This window comes from Oncorhynchus kisutch, linkage group LG11, assembly GCF_002021735.2.
Source record: "Oncorhynchus kisutch isolate 150728-3 linkage group LG11, Okis_V2, whole genome shotgun sequence".
Taxonomy (NCBI): domain Eukaryota; kingdom Metazoa; phylum Chordata; class Actinopteri; order Salmoniformes; family Salmonidae; genus Oncorhynchus; species Oncorhynchus kisutch.
In genome coordinates, this window is record NC_034184.2 from 20,623,092 (window position 1) to 20,647,067 (window position 23,976).

General features: G+C 42.9%; 1 protein-coding gene across 2 annotated transcripts in view; it reads left to right on the top strand.

The window, feature by feature from the left end:
• The first annotated feature begins 7,400 nt into the window (after window positions 1-7,400).
• LOC109899900 (cytohesin-1-like) overlaps window positions 7,401-23,976 on the top strand; it is a 35,898-nt gene continuing 19,322 nt past the window's right edge. Inside the window, exons 1-2 of one of the 2 annotated variants that reach the window (XM_031835431.1) lie at window positions 7,401-7,618; window positions 22,583-22,665. In XM_031835431.1, coding sequence (XP_031691291.1) covers window positions 7,591-7,618; window positions 22,583-22,665 — 111 coding nt within the window. In that variant the 5' untranslated portion in view covers window positions 7,401-7,590. Of the gene's footprint in view, window positions 7,619-10,913; window positions 11,605-22,582; window positions 22,666-23,976 lie in introns of those variants that run through there. The other variant, XM_031835432.1, reaches the window with a different exon arrangement.

Sequence of the window (23,976 nt, forward strand, 5' to 3'; positions counted from 1 at the left end):
TGCTAATTAGCTATCTAGCGTGCTCCGAACAATTCTGTGTAAGTATAAGTGTATCGGAAGTGAAGTTTCATTGGTTGGAGGCACACATAGCTGTATGGATCTGTGCACAACTGCTACAGCAAGTGTGTCTTTTTATTTGAATAATTATTTATCCCTGATGAAAGTTAAGGGCCATATGTTTCGAAAGCCGTATTGCAAGCGATGACCTTTCTAAATGTTAAACCACAGTGTCGGGATTGTAGTTCACATGAGCTAGTCGTGTGCGAAACTAACCACTGAAAACTGTAGGGAAAGGCAGAATGCAACCTAGAGTTTTGGAGAGCTACTCCAGCCCCTGCCCCAATGCACTTGTCCCCGCACTTTATGTGCTTTTGACTTATGTTATGTTTTTTATTGGACAATTTTTTTAGCCGCACGGTGCTCCCAAAACAAAAGTACTGGTCATGGGGGCAAAAATTTGGTCACACTTTAGAGCCATGGCTAGGGTACCGGGTGGCTAGCATAGGCTACAGTGGTGAGCTAGCACGATAGGCTAGCAGGCCGCAGGCTGTGGATAGTATCACACAATAGACCAGTATATACAATGGGCTAGCATGCTAAGCTAGGCCATTGGCTAGCAGTAGCAGACAGTATATACAGGGGGCTAGCACGCCATAATTGATTCACTACTTTAAGGCCACACCCAAACATCAATGTGTAATTCTAAATTAGTATAACACTTTTATCACGGCTATTTTAATTTTACATCCTGTATTTTTCTTTCTACAGATTACGTCGATATGAGAATGACTGAAGAGGAGACAGGACCACAGTTTAAAGCCTGTGCATGCCTGCCGTGCTTATATCCCGTTGACTTCAGAGTACAACCAGATGAGAATGTTGTTGCTCCAGGAACCAACGGTAGCTTGTTCGTTGCTGGGCTACTATTGGGCTGAAACATACAGTAAATGGCATATGTCCCTGCTACTTGATGTATTGAGAACTAGATTGGACTAGAGTATTTTAGCTTTTTTAGATTTTTGCTCTGGCAAGCACTGTCAACAGTGGCACCTTTTATAGACAGGTGTGCACCTTTCCAAATAATGTCCAATCAATTGAATTTACCATAGGTGGACTCCAATCAAGCTGTAGAAATATCTTAAGGATTATCAATGGAAACAGGATGCACCTGAGCTCAATTTCGAGTCTCATAGCAAAGGGTCTGAAAATGTATGTAAATAAGGTATTTCTGTTTTTAATTTCTAATACATTTGCAAAAAAATATATATAATTGTATCAGTTTTAGTGTAAGGCTGTAACCTAACAAAATGTGGATAAAGTCAAGGGGTCTGAATAACTTCAGAATGCACTGTATATATACAATGAACAAAAATCTAAATTGTTGGTCCCATGTGTCATGAGCTGAAATAAAAGATCCCTGAAAATGTCAATAAGCACAAAAAGCTTATTTCTCAATTTTTGTGCACAAATTAGTTTACATCCCTGTTAATGAGCATTTCTCCATTGCCAAGATAATACATTCTCCTGACAGGTGTGATATATCAAGAAGATGAATAAACAGCATGATCATTGGCCTTTTATTGTGCTGGGGACAATCAAAGGTCACTCTAAAATGTGCCGTTTTGTCACAGAACACAATGCCACAGATGTCTCAAGTTTCGAGAGAATGTGCAATTAGCATACTGACTGCAGGAATGTCTACCAGAGCTGTTACCAGATAATTTAATGTTAATTTCTCTACCATAAGCCACCTCCAATGTTGTTTTAGAGAATTTGGCAGTACATCCAACTGGCCTCACAACCGCAGACCACGTGTATGGCGTCATGTGGGCGAGTGGTTTGCTGATGTCAAAATTGTGAACAGAGTGCCCCGTAGTGGCGGTGGGGTTATGGTATACAGAGTGCCCCGTAGTGGCGGTGGGGTTATGGTATGGGCAGGCATAAGCTACGGACAACGAACACAATTGTGTTTTATCGATGGCAATTTAAATGCACAGAGATACCATGACGAGATCCTGAGGGCCATTGTGGTGCCATTCACCCTCTGCAATCCCCTCATGTCTCAGCATGATAATGCACAGAGTAAGGTCTCAAGGATATATACACAATTTCTGGAGGCTGAAAATCCTCAGTTCTTAACATGGCCTGCATTCTCAACAGACATGTCACCCATTGAGCATGTTTGGGATGGTCTGGATCAACATGTACGACTGTGTGTTCCAATTCCGAACAATATCCAGCAACTTCGCACAGCCATTGGAGAGGAGTGGGACAACGTTCCACTGATCAACTCCATGCAATCAACAGCCTGATCAACTCTATGCAATCAACAGCCTGTCACGCTGCATGAGGCAAATGATGGTCACACCAGATACTGACTGGTTTTCTGATCCACGCCCCTACTTTTTTTTAAAGGTATCTGTGACCAACAGATGCATGTCTGTATTCCCAGTCATGTGAAATCCATAGATTAGGGCCTAATGAATTTATTTAAATTGACTGATTTCCTTACATGAACTGTATCTCAGTAAAATCTTCAAAATCGTTGCATGTTGTGTGCATGTTGTGTTTATATTTTTGTTCAGTGTATATATAATAATAGTTTCAGGTCTATATTCCTGCTTATAGGAACAGGGGCTTCTGTTTGTTCTGTACGGGGATATGTGTACACACCAAAAAATGAGGGTTCCTCAGGGTTCTTTGGGAAAGGTGATCGTTCTATGTGAATCCATAATGACTCAAATAAAACTTTGAGCTCTTAAATGGTTCTGTACATTCCACAAAAGGGTTATTTTCTCTCTGAGTGATAATTAAATGTAGAGGAGGTGGCTCATTAGACTATTTTGGTGCGTGATTTGTGCACTGTTCTTTTTGTGCAACCGTGAGAGTGTCTTTCCAGGTTATCTAATGTGTTGTGTACACTGAATTCACAAAACATTAAGAATACCTGCTCTTTTCATGAAATTGACCTCTCAGGTGAATCCAGGTGAAAGCTATGATCCCTTAATGATGTCACTTGTTAAATCTGCTTCAATCAATGTAGATGAAGGTGAGGAGAAAGGTTAAAGAAAGATTTTTAAGCCTTGAGACAATTGAGACATGGATTGTGTATGTATGCCATTCAGAGGGTAAATGGGCAAGTCAAAGGATTTAAGTGCCTTTGAACGGGGTATGGTAGTAGGTTCCAGGTGTATCGGTTTGTGTCAAGAACTGCAAAGCTGTTGTTTTTTTCACGCTCAACGGTTTCCGTGTGTATCAAAAATGTTCCACCACTGAAAGGACATCCAGCCAATTTGACATAACTGTGGGGGCATTGGAGTCAAAACGGTGCCAACATCTTTGTGGAATGCTTTCGACACCTTGTAGAGTCCTTGCCCTGATGAATTGGGGCTGTTCTGAGGACAAAAGGGGGGGTACAACTCAATAATAGGAAGACGTTCTTAATGTTTTGAACACTCAGAGTATGTGGAATCATAATGACTCAAAGGTCTTCAATGGTCTTCAAAAAGATAATGGTGCCGGAGGGGTTGGCTGCCCTTTTAAGGGCTCTTAACCAATTGTGCTATTTTGTATGGTTTTTTGTATTGTTTGTAACTTATTTTGTATATAATGTTGCTGATACTCTCTCTTATGTGGCGCAGCAGTCTAAGGCACTGCATCTCAATGCAAGAGGTGTCACTACAGACCCTGGTTGTATCCAGGCTGTATCACATCCGGCTGTGATTGGGAGTCCCATAGGGCAGCGCACAATTGGCCCAGCGTCATCCGGATTTGGCCGGGGTAGAATTTGTTCTTGACTTGCCTAGTTGAATAAAGGTTAAATAAAATAAATACAAAATACAAAACAAATATGACTGAAAAGAGCTTCTGGATATCAGCGATTACTCACCACTAACTGGACAAAGATTTTTTCTTGAATGAGTCTGATGCGAAGTATATACTTTTGCAGGCCCAAGTCACCACTATTCGCATGAAGAAAAGATGGAGATACAGGGGGTGCAAATCCGAGTACCTTGTGAGAATTCGTTGGTGAATGAGTAACCCGCCTCTACCATCCGTTCTATTGGTCAATGTGCAATCACTGGAGAATAAACTGGATGACCTCCGTTCGAGACCATCCTACCAATGGGACATTTAAACACTGTAAAATCTTATGTTTCACCGAGTGGTGACTGAACGACGATTTGGATAATATACACCTGGCTGAGTTTTCAGTGCATTGGCAGGACTTAATCGCTACGTCCGGTAAGATGAGGGGTGGTGGTGTGTGTCTATTTGTCAATAACAGCGGGTGCGCGATGTCTAATATTAAGGAAGTCTTACCTAATGATAAGCTGTAGACCACACAATCTACCATCTATATTTTTCGTAGCCGTCTATTTACCACCACAAACCGATGCTGGCACTAAGACCACACTCAACGAACTGTATAAAGCCATAAGCAAACAAGAAAATCCTCATCCAGAAGCGGCGCTCCTAGTGGCCGGGGACTACAATGCATTTTACCTAATTTCTACCAGCGTGTCATCTGCAACCAGAGGAAAAAAATCTCTAGACTACCTTTACTCCACACACAGAGACACGTACAAAGCTTTACCTTGCCCTCCATTTTGCAAATCTGACCATAATTGCATCCTTCTGATTCCTGCTTACAAGCAAAAGCAGGAAGTACTGGTGACTCGCTCAATACGGAAGTGGATGCTAAGCTACAGGACAGTTTTGCTAGCACTGACAGGAATATGTTCCCCGTATTCATCCAATGGCATTGAGAAGTATAACACCTCAGTCACCGGCTTCATCAATAAGTGCATCGTCAACACCGTCCCCACAGTGACCGTAAGCGCACATCCCAACCAGAAGCTATGGATCAAATCAAATCAAATGTATTTATATAGACCTTCTTACATCAGCTGATATCTCAAAGCGCTGTACAGAAACCCAGCCTAAAACCCCAAACAGCAAGCAATGCAGGTGTAGAAGGATTACAGGCAACATCCGCACTGAGCTAAAGGCTAGAGCTGCTGCTTTCAAGGAGCGAGACACTAATCCGGACGCCTATAAGAAATCCCACTATGTCCTTAGACAAACCATCAAACAGGCAAAGATTCAATACAGGACTATAATTGAATCCTACTACGGAACCCTTTTTTGGTGCTAACCTTTTTAAAACATTTTTTTACCCCTTTTTCTCCCCAATTTTGTGGTATCCAATTGTTGTAGTAGCTACTAGCTTGTCTCATCGCTACAACTCCCATACGTGCTCGGGAGAGACGAAGGTTGAAAGTCATGCGTCCTCCGATACACAACCCAACCAAGCCGCACTGCTTCTTTAACACAGCACGCATCCAACCCGGAAGCCAGCTGCACCAATGCGCCGGAGGAAACACCATGCACCTGGCCACCTTGGTTAGCACACACTGCGCCCAGCCCGCCACAGGAGTCGCACGGTGCGCGATGAGACAAGGACACCCCTACTGACCAAGCCCGCTAGGCCAATTGTGCGTCGCCCCACGGACCTCCCGGTCGCGGCCGGTTACGACAGAGCCTGGGCGGGAACCCAGGGACTCTGATGGCACAGCAGTACAGCACCCTTGACCACTGCGCCACCCGGGAGGCCTAGAACCTTTTTTAATGGTTATGTATAGAACCTTTGGAAATGGTCCTTTATAGCACCATACAGGTTCCATTTCGAATCGCATGAGCATGGTTCTTTATGTAACTTTAAAAATAGGGTTCTATATTCAGTAGCACCAAAAAGGGTTCTGATTTGGTTACAAGCCAAATAACCCCTATCTGGTACTATTTAGAACCATCAGTTTTTGGTGTGTACATCATATGCCAATTTGCTTATTCTTCCCTCTGCCTGCTCCACCCAGAGCCATAGAACCTGACATTCTCCACTGTGTGCCTCATTTATGCATAGACAAATGTAGCAGTTTTAAAACAAACTCACCAAATATAACTTAACAGTGATATTGAAGAACAGTAAGCCTATCTAGTGCCTATTCCTGTACTTAAAACCTTCCTCAATAAAAATGTCCATTGAATGTGTTTTTAGTCCTCTCTCTTTCTTAGCTCTTGCCCTCTCCTGCCACTGTGGTAAAATCACCATTCACCATGGTTTAAATAATTTTACTGATAAATTCCTTAAGCAGAAAGGTCAGATTTGCTATTGAAATATATTCCTTCCAATAATATATAGTGCCTTACAAAAGCATTCAGACCACTTGGATTTCTTCACATTTTATTGTGTTACAAAGTGGGATTAAAATGTATTTAATTGGCAATTTTTTGTCAACAATCTACACAAAATATTCTGTAATGTCAAAGAGGAAGGAAAAATGATATATATTTTTTAAAGATTCATATAAATTATTTTGTATATTTGTATTATTCTCACTCTGTCCTTCAGGTGATTATTGATGAGTCAATACAATGTTGTTAACCCATCACCAGTTTTCTACCCTCACAGACATTGTAGCGGTTTTAAAATCACCAATGGCCTCATGGTAACATCCCTGAGCAGTTTCATTCCTTTCTTGCAGCACCGTGCAGAAGGACAACGGTATATTTTATGTGTCTGTGTGGTTTAATATATAATCCACAACATAATTATTAACTTGGCCATGCTTAAAGAGATATTCAATGTCTGATTTGTTATTGTTACCCATCTACCAATCACTGCCCTTCTTTATGTGGCATTCAAAACCTCCCTGGTCTTTGTAGTTGAATCTGTGCTTGGAATTCAAATTCAATACTGTTTGATGTATGGGGGACAGAGGAAGGGTTAGTCATAAAAAAATTATGTCAACCCGTATTATTTCACAGAGTGAGTCCATGTAATTTATTATGTGATTTGTTAAGCTAAATTTTACTCCTGAACTAATTTAGGCTTGCCTAATCAAAGGGGCTGAAAACTTATGCAACGACTATATTTTAGTTATGCATTTTTGTGCATCTAAAAAAATGACAATTAAATCAATTTTAATCCCACTTTATAACACAATAAAATGTGAAGAAATTCAGTGCAAGGCACTCATATATTCCGATGTGTACCTTATTTTAAGTAACTTTTTCTCCTTGGTTCTGCAGATATCAGTGGCATATCATGTAATGCTCCCTATGACTATATTCCTCCCCGGTTCACTCCCTATCTCAGCATATCCTGTTTTCCTCTCTTTGTGGCCAAACTTAGTGAATGAAGCTCTGATTCAAGCACACAGCTGCTCTTTAAAACCCTCTCCCTCCATTATCCCATTTTTCTCCCTCTTCCTCTCTCTTTTTCTTCCTCTCTCTCGTCTATCATTTTCTCTGTCCTTGTATACTCTCATCTCTCTCCCCATTTCTCGGTTTTAGCAAAGCATCTGATTGGCTACCCAGTAGCAAGTGTTCCTAAACCACGCCTCATTCTACCGCATGGGACGCCCCAGTTCAGAGTCAATTCACAGCTGTTACATTTGAAGATAAAAAGTCTACAAAAAGTTATCAAAAAAATATTTATAATCTGAGCTCTTAAATAAAGTGGTGCTAAGTAAGTAGCAATCTGTAATTTGTTTTAAAAGAATTCGTAGTTTACAGAAAGGCTACACGATGGTTCTGAAGTCGGAAGACGGAGTGGGTAAGTAGCGACCGACCTAATTAGCCTAACGTTGTCTAGCTGAGGCTATTTGATGTAGGCCCTAGCTATATAAACAGTTAATACTTGTAGGCTATTTCTCTTTCATCTAAATTCTTACTACATTGTTTCTGTTGGCTGTTAGTCAAATGTTTTAGCTGTATGTTTTCAAGTTGACTGGCTAAATGAATTTAATTTACCCAGTCTGCAGCGCAACAGGTCTGTAATCTGGTTTCCTTTTTATGCAGATTTCCAGACGACCTTAGAACAATAGGTTCATTTAGCTGACTGAATTAAGGCCATGCAGCTATGTGTGCGTTGTGTAACACTGAATTCATAATGAGTCTGTCTATAAATATGATGAAAGGGTCCATTGATTCAGTTAAAAGGATATGATATAAAGAGGCTACATTCGCACGCACGTTGTTAAGATGCTCTTCTGTTAAAGTTTGTGTGGGGTGGTAGAAGTCAATTTAATCAATCAAATGTTTATTTGTATAGGTAAACAGTTGTCAACGTGTGTGTGAGTTGTGCGCAACATTGCCACTGGTGAGTGGTTTGCTCGGTCCTGTATGTGTGCCTGGTTCAATATGTATTTTCCCAATTGACAGACGGAATTAGAGAACTCCTGACATTTGTTTTGCCCAGTGAGTGTCCCAATCCAAAATGAATAAAAGTAACAGGTAATTATTCTTATTAAAAAAATGTAACTGCATTGTTGGTTAGGGGATCATAAGTGAGCATTTCACTGTAAGGTGAAATGCTGTTGTGTTCGGTGTAACAGTATAACTTTAGACCGTCCCATCGCCCATACTCGGGGCGCGAACCAGGGACCCTCTGCACACATCAACAACAGTCACCCACGAAGCATCGTTACCCATCGCTCCACAAAAGCCGCAGCCCTTGCAGAGCAACGGGTCACGGCACATGTGTCTAATAACATTTGATTTGATCTGAGAGGATTTGATTGGTATAAACAATATGGTGAAACTTCCACTTAACCTATCAGAGGGCAAGGTGGAGCTATTACCATATTTCTTACATCTGTCAAATCCTCTCAGACCTCCGCAAGTGCATAGGGTTTAGGGCTCAATTTGGGATTGGGCCCGTGTCTCTCTGGGTCTCCCTCCAGTCTGACCTCTAAACCCTGACCCCTGGTCATACAGTCACAGAGAAGAGAGGGAAAGGAGAGATGATGGGTGAATCGAAGGGATGCTGATATCTCACACTCTGCACTCCTCCTGTGACTCTGGGAGATTCCTAATTGGGCAAAAGTCTGTCCTCTGCTCCTCCGTGACCCCGGAAACCGATAAGTGGTGAAGAGTGTCATTCTATAGTAGATGAACCGAGGTGTATGCTTCCCTCCTTGATTGTCTACTCAGTGGTTTTTTTCTAGATCGAAAAGAGTGATGGGTGTGGCAATGCGCATGGTTGTTGAAAGAATTTTAGAGAACATTATTATTTTCCTCCCCAATTTTGTAGTATCCAATCGGTCAGGCTTATCCCATCGCTGCAACTCCCATACGGACTCGGGAGATGCGGAGGTCGAGAGCCTTGTGTCCTCTGAAACACAACCCAGATGAGATACACTGCTTCTTGACACAATGCCTGCTTAACCCGGAAGCACCAATGTGTCAGAGTGCATTGCACCCAGCCTGCCACAGGAGTCACTAGAGCGCAATGGGACAAGAACATCCTTGCTGGCCAAACTCTCTCCTAACCCAGACGACGCTGGGCCACTATTTTATTTATTATTTTACCTTTATATAACTATTTAAGAACAAATTCTTATTTTCAATGACGGCCTAGGAACAGTGGGTTAACTGCCTTGTTCAGGGGCAGAACGACAGATTTTTGTCAGCTCGGGGATTCGATCTTGAAACCTTTTGGTTACTAGTCAACGCACTAACCACGAGGCTACCCACTGCCACATGGGTCTCCCAGCCATGGCCAGCTGCGATAGAGCCTGGACTCAAACCAGGATCTCTAGTGGCACAGACCACTGCACCACTCGGGAGGCTGAGAACATTTTAAATTATGCTGTTTTAAAGACTATTTCCTTCAATTGCCAATGCTAATGGTGTGTTATTTTGCTCGATCTTAATAACAAGACCAATACTGTTAAATTAATTGTTTTTGGTATTTTCAATTGCCCTGACTGTCTCTAGCTTTTATTTTGGTGATTGTTAGTTCTCAAAGATGATATTATACAAATAAATAGGTCCATTTATCTTTTCTGCATACATTTATATCTGCTTTTAGTCACTTTTAAGTTAACACTGAAAGTGTTTTTCTATCCCGAAAAATGTATTAACCATTTTATTTTTTTAAACGCTTAGGCGGACTGCTCAAAGATTTCTTTGGCAGAAAAATCCCTGCCTACTTCAGCAGAGGATGCACAAGAGTATCCTCCCGGCAACTACCGCAGAAGTGTTTTAAATCCTCGTCTGTTGTTTTCTCGAAGGAGAAAAGCATTCACACATTTAATAATGATACCATACTTATCCTTTTATCTATAAAATGTCTTGCATAAGTTATACAACAAGCAAAGTGATCATACTGTTTTTATGTGACTGCTATGGAAGTGATTTGCGTGTGATCAGGGGTGTATTCATTCCACCGATTCTGTTGAAAAACGTTTCTTAAATGGAACGAAACGGGGATAAACATACCTGAATTTCTCCAATAGAAGCTCATTTGCGACTGTTGGACAAATGATTACTAGAGGTCGACCGATTTATGATTTTTCAACCCCAATACCGATTCCGATTTATTGGAGGTACAAAAAAAGCCGATACCGATTAATCGGCCGATTTAAAAAATAATAATAGTTAACATTTATTTGTAATAATGACAATTTCAACAATACTGAATGAACACTTATTTTAACTTTATATAATACATCAATAAAATCAATTTAGCCTCAAATAAATAATGAAACATGTTCAATTTGGTTTAAATAATGCAAAAACAAAGTGCCGGAGAAGAAATCTTCATGCAATTTTGTGGAATAGAGGACCCCTTGTTACATGATAGTTCTGTTTTTAAGTCAGAGATTATGTTCAGTGCTGGAGGATATTGGTGTACAATCTGACAGTCATGAGCGGAGAGAAGAATCACACACACACACATATCTCATCTAGGCCTGTGTGTGGGTGCGTGTGTCCACAGGGTGGAGACTGTGTATAGGCCTAATATTTGGAGGGAAAGAGGGAGGAGTTGAGAGGGAGGGAGGGTTTCACCCCGTGTCCTGTCAGTGATCTTTCAAAAAAAGGTAAGTGATTGAGCTGAACACTCCTCTTGCTCTCTCTCCCTCTCTCTGGTGTGGTGGAGCAGCCAACCTCGTGCCTTGTTCTTTGTCATCCTCCTTTCTCTTTGTGTTGGATTAGGAGCCTGTAGTGTGGTGGTGTGACAGACAGTCGGTGAGCCTGGCAGGTTAAGAGTTAAAGACAATCTGCCCGGCTGCTGAGGAGAGAGGGGGGCCGTGTTGGTTATTTTAGTATCGCACCACAGAATTGGAGGGCCAGACGGGTGCAGGAGGGCTCAGAGTGACTGGGACAGTCAGTTATACAGCTGGTACTGGACTGGGATACAATTGGGTTATACTGGGAAATAACTAATAATACTCGTCTGCTGTACTGGGAGAGAAGTCTGGACTATATTATTGACAGAGTGCTGCTACTGTGTGAATGGATTAGACAAGGACTAAGACTGGACTATATTTAAACTGGACTAGATTAGACTGGACTGGACTCAGGCATAACTCTTTAACTGCGAGACTCGCTAATACTGGTGAGCTTTACTGAGCTGGGCTGGACTGGCACAACGCTCTGCTACTGGAACTGCACGTCTACTGGAACAGTAGACCAGGCTAGAGAGTGGGGTCTGGATACTGGTAGACAGAATAAAGGGTTACTAGGAGACAGCTGCTTCTGGACCGGTGTTATACTGGGAACAGTGGGAGGACTGGGAGAGACAAACTCACTCAGGTAGGAAAACTATAGTATAAGCTGAGGAGAAAGTGTGTGTGTGTGTGTGTGGCTCAGTTGGTAGAGAATGGTGCTTGCAACGTCAGGGTTGTTGGTTTCAATTCCCACTAGGGGACGATATGGAGAGGGGGAAAAAAAGAAGTATGAAATGTATGCACTCACTACTGTAAGTCACTCTGGATAAGAGCATCTCAAATCAAATCAAATCAAATTTATTTGTCACATACACATGGTTAGCAGATGTTAATGCGAGTGTAGCGAAATGCTTGTGCTTCTAGTTCCGACAATGCAGTAATAACGAACAAGTAATCTAACTAACAATTCCAAAAAAAACTACTGTCTTATACACAGTGTAAGGGGATAAAGAATATGTACATAAGGATATATGAATGAGTGATGGTACAGAGCAGCATAGGCAAGATACAGTAGATGATATCGAGTACAGTATATACATAAGAGATGAGTATGTAAACCAAGTGGCATAGTTAAAGTGGCTAGTGATACATGTATTACATAAGGATGCAGTCGATGATATAGAGTACAGTATCTACGTATGCATATGAGATGAATAATGTAGGGTAAGTAACATTATATAAGGTAGCATTGTTTAAAGTGGTTAGTGATATATTTACATCATTTCCCATCAATTCCCATGATTAAAGTGGCTGGAGTAGAGTCAGTGGCATTGACAGTGTGTTGGCAGTAGCCACTCAATGTTAGTGGTGGCTGTTTAACAGTCTGATGGCCTTGAGATAGAAGCTGTTTTTCAGTCTCTCGGTCCCAGCTTTGATGCACCTGTACTGACCTCGCCTTCTGGATGACAGCGGGGTGAACAGGCAGTGGCTCGGGTGGTTGATGTCCTTGATGATCTTTATGGCCTTCCTGTAGCATCGGGTGGTGTAGGTGTCCTGGAGGGCAGGTAGTTTGCCCCCGGTGATGCGTTGTGCAGACCTCACTACCCTCTGGAGAGCCTTACGGTTGAGGGCGGTGCAGTTGCCATACCAGGCAGTGATACAGCCCGCCAGGATGCTCTCGATTGTGCATCTGTAGAAGTTTGTGTGCTTTTGGTGACAAGCCGAATTTCTTCAGCCTCCTGAGGTTGAAGAGGCGCTGCTGCGCCTTCCTCACGATGCTGTCTGTGTGAGTGGACCAATTCAGTTTGTCTGTGATGTGTATGCCGAGGAACTTAAAACTTGCTACCCTCTCCACTACTGTTCCATCGATGTGGATGGGGGGGTGTTCCCTCTGCTGTTTCCTGAAGTCCACAATCATCTCCTTAGTTTTGTTGACGTTGAGTGTGAGGTTATTTTCCTGACACCACACTCCGAGGGCCCTCACCTCCTCCCTGTAGGCCGTCTCGTCGTTGTTGGTAATCAAGCCTACCACTGTTGTGTCGTCCGCAAACTTGATGATTGAGTTGGAGGCGTGCGTGGCCACGCAGTCGTGGGTGAACAGGGAGTACAGGAGAGGGCTCAGAACGCACCCTTGTGGGGCCCCAGTGTTGAGGATCAGCGGGGAGGAGATGTTGTTGCCTACCCTCACCACCTGGGGGCGGCCCGTCAGGAAGTCCAGTACCCAGTTGCACAGGGCGGGGTCGAGACCCAGGGTCTCGAGCTTGATGACGAGCTTGGAGGGTACTATGGTGTTGAATGCCGAGCTGTAGTCGATGAACAGCATTCTCACATAGGTATTCCTCTTGTCCAGATGGGTTAGGGCAGTGTGCAGTGTGGTTGAGATTGCATCGTCTGTGGACCTATTTGGGCGGTAAGCAAATTGGAGTGGGTCAAGGGTGTCAGGTAGGGTGGAGGTGATATGGTCCTTGACTAGTCTCTCAAAGCACTTCATGATGACGGATGTGAGTGCTATGGGGCGGTAGTCGTTTAGCTCAGTTACCTTAGCTTTCTTGGGAACAGGAACAATGGTGGCCCTCTTGAAGCATGTGGGAACAGCAGACTGGTATAGGGATTGGTTGAATATGTCCGTAAACACACCGGCCAGCTGGTCTGCGCATGCTCTGAGGGCGCGGCTGGGGATGCCGTCTGGGCCTGCAGCCTTGCGAGGGTTAACACGTTTAAATGTCTTACTCACTTCGGCTGCAGTGAAGGAGAGACCGCATGTTTTCGTTGCAGGCCGTGTCAGTGGCACTGTATTGTCCTCAAAGCGGGCAAAAAAGTTGTTTAGTCTGCCTGGGAGCAAGACATCCTGGTCCGTGACTGGGCTGGGTTTCTTCCTGTAGTCCGTGATTGACTGTAGACCCTGCCACATGCCTCTTGTGTCTGAGCCGTTGAATTGAGATTCTACTTTGTCTCTGTACTGGCGCTTAGCTTGTTTGATAGCCTTGCGGAGGGAATAGCTGCACTGTTTGTATTCAGTCATGTTACCAGACACCTTGCCCTGATTAAAAGCAGTGGTTCGCGCCTTCAGTTCCACACGAATGCTGCCATCAATCCACGGTTTCTGGTTGGGGAATGTTTTAATCGTTGCTATGGGAACGACATCTTCAACGCACGTTCTAATGAACTCGCACACCGAATCAGCGTATTCGTCAATGTTGTTGGCTGACGCAATACGAAACATCTCCCAGTCCACGTGATGTAAGCAGTCTTGGAGTGTGGAGTCAGCTTGGTCGGACCAGCGTTGGACAGACCTCAGCGTGGGAGCTTCTTGTTTTAGTTTCTGTCTGTAGGCAGGGATCAACAAAAAATGGAGTCGTGGTCAGCTTTTCCGAAAGGGGGGCGGGGCAGGGCCTTATATGCGTCGCGGAAGTTAGAGTAACAATGATCCAGGGTCTTTCCACCCCTGGTTGCGCAATCGATATGCTGATAAAATTTAGGGAGTCTTGTTTTCAGATTAGCCTTGTTAAAATCCCCAGCTACAATGAATGCAGCCTCCGGATAAATCGTTTCCAGTTTGCAGAGAGTTAAATAAAGTTCGTTCAGAGCCATCGATGTGTCTGCTTGGGGGGGGATATATACGGCTGTGATTATAATCGAAGAGAATTCTCTTGGTAGATAATGCGGTCTACATTTGATTGTGAGGAATTCTAAATCAGGTGAACAGAAGGATTTGAGTTCCTGTATGTTTCTTTCATCACACCATGTCACGTTGGCCATAAGGCATACGCCCCCGCCCCTCTTCTTACCAGAAAGATGTTCGTTTCTGTCCGCGCGATGCGTGGAGAAACCCGCTGGCTGCACCGCTTCGGATTGCGTCTCTCCAGTGAGCCACGTTTCCGTGAAGCAGAGAACGTTACAGTCTCTGATGTCCCTCTGGAATGCTACCCTTGCTCGGATTTCATCAACCTTGTTGTCAAGAGACTGGACATTGGCAAGAAGAATGCTAGGGAGTGGTGCACGATGTGCCCGTCTCCGGAGTCTGACCAGAAGACCGCTTCGTTTCCCTCTTTTTCTGAGTCGTTTTTTTGGGTCGCTGCATGGGAACCATCCCGTGGCACTGGTTGTAAGGCAGAACACAGGATCCGCATCGCGAAAAACATATTCTTGGTCGTACTGGTGGTGAGTTGACGCTGATCTTATATTCAGTAGTTCTTCTCGGCTGTATGTGATGAAACCTAAGATGACCTGGGGTACTAGTGTAAGAAATAACACGTAAAAAAACAAAAAACTGCATAGTTTCCTAGGAACGCGAAGCGAGGCGGCCATCTCTGTCGGCGCCGGAAGTCATGAAAACCTACTGCTAAATGTCAAATGTGTGTACTAGGTCTGTCCCCAACAACAACAAAGAAGTATTGGTCAACCAAGAGCTGTCTGTTCTTTCGACCAATCGATTGGTCGACATTATTAAAATGTGTATTTTTCCATATATAGACGCATCCTATGTGCTTTAATCAAATCAATTATATCCACTGAGCTTGTCTGATGCTTTAAGCAAACTTTTTGATGAAATAATTAAGACACACAATTGACTAAAGGGGAGTCTGACCGCAATTGATTTGATGGTGCTGGACATAGGGATGAAACGGTTACTGGTTTCAAGATAAACCATGGTAAAATTTCTGAAGGTGAGTATTAGTTTCAAATTTGAATTATCATTAAAACTGTGTTTGATTACCGCTGTTTTGAAAAACTCACGGTAAATACTCTTCAGCATCAACCAAAGTTAGCAACAGTCTGACGCAGGTGCAGCATGCAACTTTGGATTTGTTTTGTGTGAGAACATGGCGGAAGGCAGTGACTGCTCTGGAGATTTTTCAACCTCTTAAGAGGACCAAATCTGAAGTGTGGTTGTATTTAGGGTTTTACAAGAGTACTGAGGAAAACTTAATCGAAGATGGTCACCCTGTCTGCAGAACATGCAACAAAAAATTTGCTGCGAAAGGGGGCAACACTTCAAATCTCTTGAGTCATCTTCGTGACCACCACCCACTACTTTATAGCGAATGCAAGGTCAGTTGACTTTTAGCTCAATGCATGAAGTGGGGACTTCGGAATGGGGGAAAATGTCATGGTTTGTCTGTCTAACTTGAAGCTTTTAGTGTTACCTACTCTTGTAAAAACACTACATGTTGTTCTGCTGCTGTATGCATTGTCTGCAGACTCTATTCTCCCATTGCACATCATAACACATCATGTAGTTTAGTCACACAACCAACATATTTTGTTCATTTAAAATCCGGCAGTCATCGACTTGGTTGTAAAACTGTTCCAACAGGAGAAACACTATAGAGTCCTATACAAGACTCCTGTATTTATGTCAATTGTTGGGCTCATTGCAATTACTGTCACTGTCTTCTTAAGACTCATTTGTATTTATGTAAATTGTGCATGGGGTCATTGCATATACTCAAATGCAACATAGAATATAGATGTGTGTTAATAATGTAACGACACCAATAATAATAATACATTTGCTATTCCTTTGTTCACAGAGTGGGCGTGCAGCAGGCAAACCCAGTGGTGCTACTGGTCCCTCATCTACAGTTGTGACAGAGGCACTCAAACATTTAACAGGCAGGCTGCTTATGCACACACATCAAAAAATGCTCGACCTCACTGCAGCCCTTTCATTTTACATTGCAAAGGACATGATGCCATTTCAAATTGTTGAGGCCTGGCTTTCTGAGGCTGATGAAGGTTGCCGTGCCTCACTACAAAGTTCCATCACAAACATTATTTTCCAAGACTGAAATCCCAAACCTGTACAACCAGGCTAAAGCTGATGTTGGAAAAAGTTTCTCAAGGCACATGGTTTGCTGCAACTACTGACCTCTGGACCAATGAATGCAGGGGTGGTTAACCCTACATCAGCTTCACTATCCATTACCTCACCCCAGACTGGTAACTGGAATCAAACTGCCTGGAAATACAGTTATTCTCAGAAGATCACTCGGCTCACAACATCAGAGTTTTTTGAGAATATGCTGGAAGAGTGGGGGATCAACAAGAAAGACCTGGTCTGCATAACCACAGACAACGCAACAAACATGATCAAGGCTTTTGAAGAGTTTCCAGATCTGTGGCTTGGGTGCTTTGGCCATAATTTGAACCTGGCCATCTCAAAGGCTCTGAAAATTCAGAGAGTTGACATAGCAGTCAAGGCCTGCTGTCATCTGGTCCAAGGCTTCTCCGAGCTGGGAGAGAAGGAGATAACTGAGAGAAAAGCAAGCTACCCTCTACATGCCACAGAAAGCTCTGATCCATGATGTGGTGACCCGATGGGGATCTACACACAAGATGCTTGAGTGTTTCCTCAGCCAACAGCAGCCAGTGACACTGGCTGGAGAAAGAGGAACATGGCATGTGATGCCCAAGGATGCCAACATAAGTGTCATGGAGAAACTGTGCCAGCTCCTTGAACCTCTGAGCAAGTTTACAGATGCACTTGCCTCAGATCAAGCCATCAAGCCTGACTGGACCACATCACCCATGATGTTCTGGTGGAAAAGGATACGGAGCCATCCCTGACCAAGGAGATGAAAAGGGTAATGAGAGAAGACCTTAACAACAGATCCACAGAGAGAGTGGATGCACATATGGCTTGTTTCATTGACCCATGCTTCAAAATGAGCTTTTTAGATGAGCCTGAGGCTGCAAAAGTTGACACAGAGGTTGTCCAGGAGGTCTTGAAGCTGACAGCTGCACAAGTTAGGGAAGAACCACAATCCCCAGCAGCACCTCCAACACCCCCATAGCGGCATCGGAGGGGAAAGGCCTGACTGGGTTGCTGAGAAGAATTACCTCAACAAGGCAGCAGAGAGGTGAAGAGGGTCAGATTCTAACCACCCCAGAAGACAGAGTGAAAGAAGAGATCAAGGTCTACCTGTCTCTGCCACCCATTCCAGCAGAAGAGGATCCACTGGTGTGGTGGAGGGGCCATGCATCAGAGCTGCCGCACCTTGCCAGGGTTGCCAGGAAGCTTTTGTGCATCCCGGCAACCAGCGTGCCATCAGAGAGAGTGTTCAGTGCCAGCGGGCACATTGTCTCCCCTCGCAGATCACTACTTAAACCAGACAAAGAAAATATGCTGACATTTTTACATTTCAATCTCAAGTGAACAAAGATGCATACATACAGGATGTTAGGCCAGCAGCACCTTATGTCTTTATGAAGGAGAGAACAGACAGACAGTGCTGTTCATTTGATTTGTTAACATATTTTGTGTTATTTTAATGTCAACACCTGCACATTGGATTTGTTTATATATGGTTGTATTGTTCTTACATGCACATTGCTTTACTTGTGTTGCTTTTATATGCACATTTAATTTGCTTACTTAAGGTAGTATTCATTAAAACCTGCACTAGGGAAACTTTTACCTCTCATGGCCACATCTTTAATGTTATTATTTTAATGTTTATGCACACAAAGTGCATAGTGCTGCTAATTTGATTTGTTTGTTGGTTTTCAACATAAAACGTTGTGAAATTATTTAATTGTGTGAATCAGTACTTGAACATTTACAGCACATTGTTAACAATACCGAGATAATACTGTGATTCATTTTGGTCATTATAATCGTGATATGAAATTTTCATACCTTTTCCTCTCGAGCTGGATCTGGCTTAGACTTGCTGCACTGTGTTAAAGAAAACTCTCCTCCACGCTACAGCGACCACCACAGGACATCAACCGTGTGTATCGCGCTGTCAGTGTTGCTGAAGCTGCAACATAATTACAGCCATTTCTGACTGAGAAGTTTTGTTTCCGAAATCCCTAATTTGTTTAGGAAAAACATTCCTTCAACCCTTGCTCTCTTTACGTGACACATGTATGCATCGCAATAGGGCCTGACCGATAGCATATAGCATATCCTAATCACACCAATAAATTGGTTATAACAAACTCTGAACACCGTAACACGTGACAGCAAAAAGGATGCAGAGCACGTGACAAACTCGAAACGGGAATGTTTACTGGTTGCTCAGGCAGTAAAGGGGAAGTCTGATATGTGGAATACATTTGACTAGTTGTGGAAAATACTGGAGATCAAGAAAAAGAAGGTAAGGAGCAAGCGCTGCATGCATATTATGTCTGCCAAACAGGTACTGTTTGTTTACAATATGTTTTCTGACCATTTGGAGCAATGTAAACAACACTAAATAAATGATAAGGTTACCAGATAGTCTGTTGAAGCCTTTATACAGCAAACACTAAAAACAGTCACATTCATTTGTGAATGCAATTTCCGAAATGTAATGGTTTAGGCCTATTTATTGTTTATGCAAATTATTCAATGGTCGCTTAGGTATTTTAAAACTAAAGTGCTTGATTGCATTTCAAATCATGAATGACTCCTATGCTGTGTGATGACATGAACAAATAAATTATTGATTGATATGGCAGGGTAGCCTAGTGGTTAGAGCGTTGGACTAGTAACCGAAAGGTTGCAAGTTCAAATCCCTGACCTAATGAGGTACAAATCTGTCGTGCTGCCAGTGAACACTGTTCCTAGGCCGTCATTGAAAATAAGAATTTGTTCATAACTGACTTGCCTAGTTAAAGTATTTGTACACCTTGACTTTTTCCACATTTGTTAGGTTACAACCTTATTCTAAAATTGATTTAAAAAAAATAATCCTCATCCATCTACACACAATACCACATAATGACAATGCAAAAACAGGTTTTTATAATTTTTTGCTAATAAATAAAACACGTTTACATAAGTATTCAGACCATTTACTCAGTACTTTGTTGAAGCACCTTTTTTGGCGATTACAGCCTCGAGTCTTCTTTGGTATGTCGCTACAAGCTTGGCAGACCTGTATTTGGGGAGTTTCTCCCATTCTTCTCCGCAGATCCTCAGGCTCGATGGGGAGCGTCGCTGCACAGCTATTTTCAGGTCTCCAGAGATGTTCGATCGGTTTCAAGTCCGGGCTCTGGCTCGGCTACTCAAGGACATTGAGACTTGTCCCAAAGCCATTCATGCGCTGTATTGGCTGTGTGCTTAGGGTCGTTGTCCTGTTGGAAGGTAGTCCTTCACCCCAATCGGAGGTCCTAGTCACTCTGGAGCAGGTTTTCATCAAGGATCTCTCTGTACCTTGCTCCATTCATCCTTCCCTCGATCCTGACTAGTCTCCCAGTCCCTGCTTCTGAAAAACATCACCACAGCATGATGCTGCCATCAACATAGGGATGGTGCCAGGTTTCCTCCAGATGTGACGCTTGGCATTCAGGCCAAAGAGTTCAATTTAGATTTCATCAGATCAGATGATCGTGGTCTGAGAGTCTTTTAGGTGCCTTTTGGCAACTCCAAGCGGGCTGTCGTGCTTTTGACTGAGGAGTGGCTTCCCTCTGGCCACTCTACCATAAAAGCCTGATTGATGGAGTGCTGCAGAGATGGTTGTCCTTCTGGAAGGTTCTCCACAGAGGAACTCTGGAGCTCTGTCAGTGACCATCGGGTTCTTGGTCACCTCCCTGACCAAGGCACTTCTCCCCCTGATTGCTCAGTTTGGCCAGGCGGCCGTCTCTAGGAAGAGTCTTGGTGGTTCCAAATGTTTTCCATTTAAGGATGATGGAGGCCACTGTGTTCTTGGGGGCCTTCAATGCTGCAGAAATGGTTTGGTACCCTTCCTTAGATCTGTGCCTCGACACAATCTTGTCTTGGCGCTCTACGGACAATTCCTTCAACCTCATTGCTTGGTGTTTGCTCTGACATGTACTGTCAACTGTAGGACCTTCTATAGACGTGTGTGTGTGTGTGTGTGTGTGCCTTTAAAAATCTTGTCCTATCAATTTAATTTACCACAGGTGGACTCTAACCTAGTTGTAGAAACATCTCAAGGATGATCAATGGAAACAGGATGCAGCTGACGTCAATTTCGACATCAGCTGAAATAGCAAAGGGTCTGAATACTTATGTAAATAAGGTATTGCATGTTTTAATGTTATACATTTGCAAAAATGTTAAACTGTTTTCGCTTTGTCATTATCAAATTGTATTTGTCACATGCACCAAATACCACCTTACAGTGAAATGCTTACAACTCCTTAATCAACAATGCAGTTTTAAGAAAGTGTTAAGTAAAAAATTAAAGTAACAAATAATTAAAGAGCAGCAGTAAAATAACAATAGCGAGGCTATATACAGGGGGTACCTGTACGGCGACACCGGTTAGTCGAGGTAATTGAGGTAATATGTACATGCAGGTAGAGTTAAAGTGACTATGCATAGATAATAAGCAGAGTAGTAGCAGTGTGAAAGAGGGTGGGGTGCAATGCAAATAGTCTGGGTAGCCATTTGAATAGCTGTTCTGAAGTCTTATGGTTTTGGGGGTAGAAGCTGTTAAGACTTAGCGCTCCGGTACCGCTTGCCTTGCGGTAGCAGAGAGAACAGTCTATGACTAGGGTGGCTGTAGTCTTTTGACAATCTTTAGGGCCTTCCTCTGACACCGTCTGGTATAGAGGTCCTGGATGGCAGGAAGCTTGGTCCCGGTGATGTTCACAATACTTTGAGGTATTGTGTGTATGTAACAGCATAATTTTAGACCATCCCCATACCCGGGCGCAAACCAGGTCGCTCCACAAAAGCCACGGTCACAGATTGAAACGCTATTTAGCGCGCACCAACGCTGACTAGCTAGCTGTTTCACATCCGTTACATGTAGATTGATCTTAGAATAAGGCTGTAATGTAATAAAATGTGGAAAAAGTGAAGGGGTCTCTTCTGAATGCACTGTATACACACGTCTTAGTTGAGTACTAGGCCTACGTGTACAAAAGACACATCACAACAGTCTTCAATGGATAAAATTGAGAACTTTAGCAGGTAATTTCAATTTATTTTGTAGAAGACCTAAACTGTTGTTTAGTAGCCTAAATGACTGTGGATTTTTCTCGTGTGTGTGTGTGTGTGTGTGTGTGTGTGTAAGGCCAGTAAACAGGCAGAGGCTAACAGTGTGTGTTTTTGTTGTTGAAGGTGCAGCCACCACACATCCAGTGGCAGTAGAGCTATGACAGTGTGTTCTGTCACACACACTGACCTCTAAACTATACCACTGGCCTGATTACTTCATAAGCTGATATGTAAATCCATTCTGTTCTCCCCTGATTAAATTTGGGGCTCATGTAGTGGGTGTGCACACACCAGGAAGATGTTATTCTCATCTCCATGTTTCAAAATGGGAACTGATGTTTTGGTCTACAGCTTCAGCTTCTCTGTTTAGTTGGTCTACGGTGTGACGTGTGTCCTTTTCCAGCTTTCTCCCTCGGATGGACACGTGGTGTTCTGTCTCTCTTATTTTTGTAGTGCAGATATTGTTCAGGTGTGTGTCTGGGAGGGTTAGTTTGGTCTTGTGAGTACTTGGTGTGGCGCTTGAGTGCTTAATTGGCATGGGGGTGGGGGGGGCTGGTTTGTAAGGTGTATGTGGGGGTATGTCACCTCAGTAGTTGGCTAGAAGGGGGTTGGAGTTTGGGGTGTAATTTGATGGATGTAGGCTCTGTGTTGCCATGGTGACCCAGAGCACTATTATCCTCACTTTCTACTTCACACACTCGCGCTCTCTCTCTCCCTCTCTCAGTGCCTCATGATCTGAGTCCCAAGGAGAAACAGGAGTTGGAGAGCATACGCCGCAGGAAACAAGAACTACTGCAGGACATACAGGTAACATACACTTCAGTAGCGGACCGCTGGAGCCTTCGAACCTTTATTGCCAAATGCAAAGCAGCTGATTCTGTTATTGAATGTCAATTTTCTCTCTCTGTGGTTTTAATTGGTTAAACCTGAAAGAGCATGTCCTAAGAATTAGGACCTCCTCCTCAATGCTGGGCCTGATTTCTACTCGCACGGTATGCCCTCTTCACTGGCCAATCATGAAAGTGGTAGAGAAGGAGAGGGGAAGGGAGAAGGAAAGGGGGGTACTGAAGGAACACATTTGTCCACTAGAGCGTTACATTCTAGATCAGGGGTTCCTAACTATTTTCCCCAGAGCCCCCTTATTCACTTTTGTAGTATTATTTATTGAGAGAGTCTATATTAAATACAACACCAGCTTTATTTAATTTAATTTGAGGGACTGATGCATTTTCTTTTTTTTCTTAAGATCATTTTCTGCAATTCTACCTGGTTTTACAAGACTCATGATATCTTTTAGGCAGGCTATTTAATCATGGATAAGGAAAATAAAGTCTAGAACTGATTTCCCCAAATGTTATTCCATGACCAAATATATTTTATTATGATAATTTATATGAACCCTCAATTTAATAAAAAGAAACAAGGTATACATCTGTATACCTACAGTGCCTTCAGGAAGTATTCATACCCCTTGACTTCCACATTTTGTGTTACAGCCTGAATTCAAAATGGATTACATCTATTTTCTCATACAATACCCCATAATGACAAAGTGAAAACATGTTTTTAGAAATGTTTGCTAATTTTTGAAAATGAAATACAGAAATAACACATTCACATAAGTATTCACACCCCTGAGTGTACATGTTAGAATCACCTTTGGCAGCGATTACAGCTGTGAGTCTTTCTGTTCTGAGTAAGTCTCTCAGAGCTTTGCACACCTGTATTGTACAGTATTTGCACATTTATTATTTTTTTAAACTCTTTAAGCTCTGTCAAGTTGGTTGTTGATCATTGCTAGACAGCCATTTTCAAGTCTTGCCATAGATTTTTTTCTGACCTGATTTTAAGTCAAAACTGTGACTAGGCCACTCTGTAACATTTATATCGTCTTGGTAAGCAATTCCAGTGTACACGAAGTGTACAAAACATTAGGAACACCTGCTCTTTCCATGACATAAATCCTTCCAATTCAATTCTGGACCTTGAAGCCAGTTCCACTGCTTTTTAAAATTGTCCCACTCTAATCACAGACTGATTTAGACGTAGGACACCAGGTGGGTGCAATTTAAATATCAGCTAGAACAGAAAACCAGCAGTTGCCGGACCTCGTAGGGT